General features: G+C 44.2%; 1 protein-coding gene across 1 annotated transcript; it reads right to left on the reverse strand.

Annotated features, from left to right (window-relative positions):
• Positions 1–564: 564 nt before the first annotated feature.
• Positions 565–1293, reverse strand: LOC149212528 (uncharacterized). Its single transcript, XM_089388717.1, has one exon. It carries the CDS (start codon positions 1291–1293, stop codon positions 565–567), a length of 729 nt encoding a protein of 242 aa, XP_089244843.1.
• Positions 1294–4349: the final 3056 nt, after the last annotated feature.

Genomic DNA, 4349 nt, shown 5'->3' on the forward strand with positions numbered 1-4349 from the left:
GTCTCCTGTTAAAAGCTTATTGTGTGCCAAGGTCCATAAAAAAAAATTAACTTTCGGGAGGGCTAACGACTCCCAGACCTGTTTCCAGAAAGTGGGAGTTTGGTTGCTGTTCTTAGATCCCTGAAGAGCCCTATATCCCTCTGTTGACGTATAAACTCCAGTCTGGCCCCATCCCCATCTATCTTTCTTGAATATTTTGACAGGAGTGGCATCTTTGAGCAGGTCCTCCAACAGGATCAGTTGCTCTCTTAGGCCTGCAGGGACTCCATGGAAATCCCATCTTACCCAGTCACCATGGTTGTCCCAAATTGCTAGATCATAAACGCTGTTTACTCCCGCTCTTTCAAGCCAGTTTCTGAGATCAGTAATTTCTTCTCTTTCTGCCAGAGGGTCACTTCCCATTATTCGATCTTTCCATAGGTGGGTGCGCTTACCATTACCGAGAATTCTGTACATGAGTTTTTTGAAAAAATCGCTGCTTTTACAACAGAGCCTCCATACCTGCGAACAAGATGCTGAAGTCTGCAATTGCATTTTGCTGAGAGCATCATTGTCTGCAAAATTTTACCGTAAAATTACGCTGACGGGATGAGTGGGTTCGTGGATAATTTTCCACAAGATTTTACCGCCTAGCACTTTGTTGACAAGGGAGGGGTCCCGAATTTGCAGTCTGCCCTCAGCAATCGGCCTCTTAACCGTGTCCCAATTGACTAAGTGCATCTTTTTATCATTGCCTTTCTCGCCTTGCCATAGGAAATCACTGAGGAGGGTAGCGATCTGATCCGTTACATGTCTGGGGGCCAGAAGAAATGTTGCCTGATAAATGGGCAGAGCTGACAGCTGAGATTTAATTAGAATGGTTTTACCGCCTTTTGTTAACCAGTATCCTCCCCAGGCAACAATTTTAGATTTGATTTTGCTGATGATATGAGTCCAGAGGGACCTCTTGTTCACCCCTGAGGAAATGGGAAGACCAAGATATCTAAAACTGTCCCATTGAGCATGTCCTTTGAACCCGAGGATCTTCGAAATATTAGTGATCTCTTGCTGCTCAGTGTTCCAACTGAAGATTTCTCTTTTACTGTCATTGATTAGAGCGCCAGACACCCTGCAATAACTTCTCAGCACAGAGTCAAAGGCTTTCACAATTTTGGTGGAAATGCGTCCAAGGAGCAGAGAATCGTCCGTAAAGAGGGCGTGATTCAGAGGAGTTGCTACATTAGAAGGTTTGAGACCCGGGAGGGAGCCAGCGGTTTTTTCAGCTGCTAGTTTTCTATTGAGGGAGTCCGCCATGAGGATGTACAGGAAGGGAGAGAGAGGGCATCCCTACCTGATACCTCTCTGAGCTTGAAAGAAAATGGTTGGACGACCGTTGATGAGGGGAGCAATCCATGGGGATTCAATACATGCTTTTATGAGCTGGAAAAAATGTTGAGAGAAGCCAAAAGAAAGCGAAACTTTGCATAGGAACAAGCGATTTACTCTATCGAATGCGTTCTCCATATCAAGTTTGGTCAACATACCTTTCTCCCCTCACTATTTGCTTGAGTGAATGGTCTCTTGAACTTGGATGACATTATCCATATTGTACCTGCCTTCCATGAATTCGCCTTGGGTACTGGAAATCAATTTTTTGAGCAGGGGCTTGATTCGATTTGCTAGGAGTTTGGCTATGATTTTGTAAGATGCGTTACACAGTGAGATAGGCCTGAATCTTGCAAAGGTGTCAGGGTTGGTTTCGTTGGGGATTAAAGCTAGATAGGTGGAATTGGTTCCTCCTCCTATCTTAGCTTTTCTCATAAATCCTTTTATCATTTTGAGGAGATCAGTTTTGATAACTTCCCAGTAGGATTGATAAAAATGGATTGTGAATCAGTCAGGCCCAAGGGCCTTATCGGCTTCTATTGACCATATGACTTTGATAATTTCCTCATCAGTAATGGGTCTAAAAAGGGCTGTATTTTCATCAGAGTTAACAAAGAGGGGAATATTGGAGAGGAAGTCAGAGACTTACTCTTCATTACCTTGGTTTCCATCATTGTATAAATTCCTGTAGTGAGCTTCAACAACGCCTTTCACCTGGTAGAAACCTTTGCAGACTTGGCCCTCCGAGGTTTTGATTTCAGCTATATGGTTCCAGGATAGTCTAGCTCTGTATTGTCTGTGGAAAAAAGTGGTGTTCTGGTCCCCTGCCTTTAACCATAGACTTCTAGACTTTAGTCTCCAGTATTCTTCTTCAGCTCGGAAGGATTGGTAGGTGGATCGTTGAGCTTTTACTTCCTCATCCAGAAGTTCTGCTGTAATATCTTTATTTTCCATTTCAGTTTGCATGGAGTGCAACCTCTGGACTACATCTTTTCTTTGATTGGTTGGGTTGGGGTATGGCTTTTTTATCCATTCCTTCAACGCATGTTTTGTGGCCTTCAACTTTTGTTCCCAGATGTAGCTAGAGGAGCCTCTGAAGGATTTAGCCCAGGAAACTTTCACAGTCTCCATGAAGCCCACTTTCTCAATCCATAGAGGGCTGAAATGAAAGGGAATGGGGCCTAGATCTTCTTCATCTTCCAATAGTAGCTGTATTGGCTTGTGATCAGAAGTCAATTTGGGCAGGATTTTTGTGGTGATGATCTTTTTATTCATCAGAAGGGTGCTTTGAACCAGAAACTTGTCCAGACAGGTAGAGATATGATCCAACCCAGCACGATTGTTTGACCATGTGAACAGCCCATGGACTGGAGGGAAGTCTAAGAGATCCCAATTCTGAACGAGCTCCTCCACAGAGGCCAGCATGGAGTCTCTGGTGCTGGAGCCTCCCCTCTTCTCTTTTGGCTTCAGAACTATATTTAGGTCTCCTGCTATGATAATATTACTTGGGGAATGTTGCTCTAGATAAGATGATAGCGAGTTCCAACAATCTCTTTTTTCAGAATAATTTACAGGAACATATAGATTGAAGAGAGAGACAGTCAACATGCTAACTTTGTGCGTCAATTCTGTGAAGATCCAGTGTTGAGATTCTTGAAAATTATTGAGCTGGAATGTGCAATCTGACCAAAGAGTAGCTAGTCCCCTGGAAGTACCGCTGGCGCTGACTGCCCTACCTATATTTTTATTCCACTTTGACCTGCTGATATCTAGAAGGGTTTTCCCTTCAATCTTGATTTCTTGGAGCATGAGGATGCATGAGGGTTCTGCTTTAAGAAGATCCTTGACTGCTTCTAGTTTGGAGGGGTTCCCCAGTCCTCTGCAGTTCCAAGAGACAAGCTTCATTATTTACTTAGTGTAGGGCTGGGACCTCCCTTGGAAGGTCTCAACTTGGTATTTCACCCAATGGGCATTTCTATTGTGGCTTGACTCCCTTGAGTTTTAAGTCTTTCAGCCTCTTCTTCTATCATTTCTTTATGGGATTTCCTTCCAGCTCTTTTAGAGGGGCGCTCATAGACTTCATCCTTCGAAGATCCTGAGCTTTATATTGCTTTCTTCCTTGTAACATCTGCATATCAGGGGTTGGATGGGCTGCCCTGCGTGACTTCAATCTGCTTTTCTTTCTCTCCTTCTTTGCATGGGGGGGTGCTTTCTACATGCACCAGGTTTTCCTGCTCAGGGGCTGCTGGGTTGATCTGAGTGCTTGCTGTCCCTTGTTCGGTTGCTTCGTCTTCCTGATTGGGCTTAGAACTGCTTGGCATCCCTGTCATCTTTCCTTTGCTAGAACCTTTTTTTGGGTGTGTTGTTTTCTGAACTAGAGTCCATTGATCCTCTTTTTGTTTGTCTGGTTGCTCTTTTTCCTTCTTCTTGCAATGCTTGGTGAAGTGTCCATGCCCGTGGCAATGTCTACATTTGAAAGGGAGTTGTTCATAGTCCAGTTCCTGGACATGCACCCATCCTGCAACAGTAAGTTTGATTGCTTCCAGTAACCCAAACTCCAGATCGACTTCAACGCATATGCGAGCACATGAATACTGATATTTTCTTGCAGCTTTGTCGATGTATTTTCCCAATGCATTACCGATATTCTCAAGAGATTTTTGATTCCAGTAGTGGAGAGGTAGATGGGGAGTCTCAACCACACTGGAACTGTAGAAGGGACATCCTGGGAAGGATCGAAGTCTGGGGACCATTTGTTCAAATACAATCCCTGCGGTCCCATAAAGTATGGGCCATTTCTGAAGATTAAGCTTCTGTCTTCCGGGCTTTCAAACACAAAGACAAAGAATCCTTTCCCTACAAAGTAGCTTTTAACGCCCTCTTTGATCAGGGGGCTCCAGTTTCTTTGTGTCCAAGCTTCTACTGAATTTGGAGAAGGCCAGAGGCCCATGAACTGGCCGATGAGGCATCTCTCTGCCAGATTC

This window comes from Pinus tabuliformis, chromosome 1_1 (genome assembly GCF_031772625.1).
Source record: "Pinus tabuliformis cultivar Carrire ecotype Pingquan chromosome 1_1, CPIR1, whole genome shotgun sequence".
Lineage (NCBI taxonomy): Eukaryota > Viridiplantae > Streptophyta > Pinopsida > Pinales > Pinaceae > Pinus > Pinus tabuliformis.

Coding starts and splice junctions, on each gene's coding strand:
- LOC149212528 (XM_089388717.1), bottom strand. CDS start 1,293: ATGGCGGACTCCCTCAATAGAAAACTAGCAGCTGAAAAAACCGCTGGC.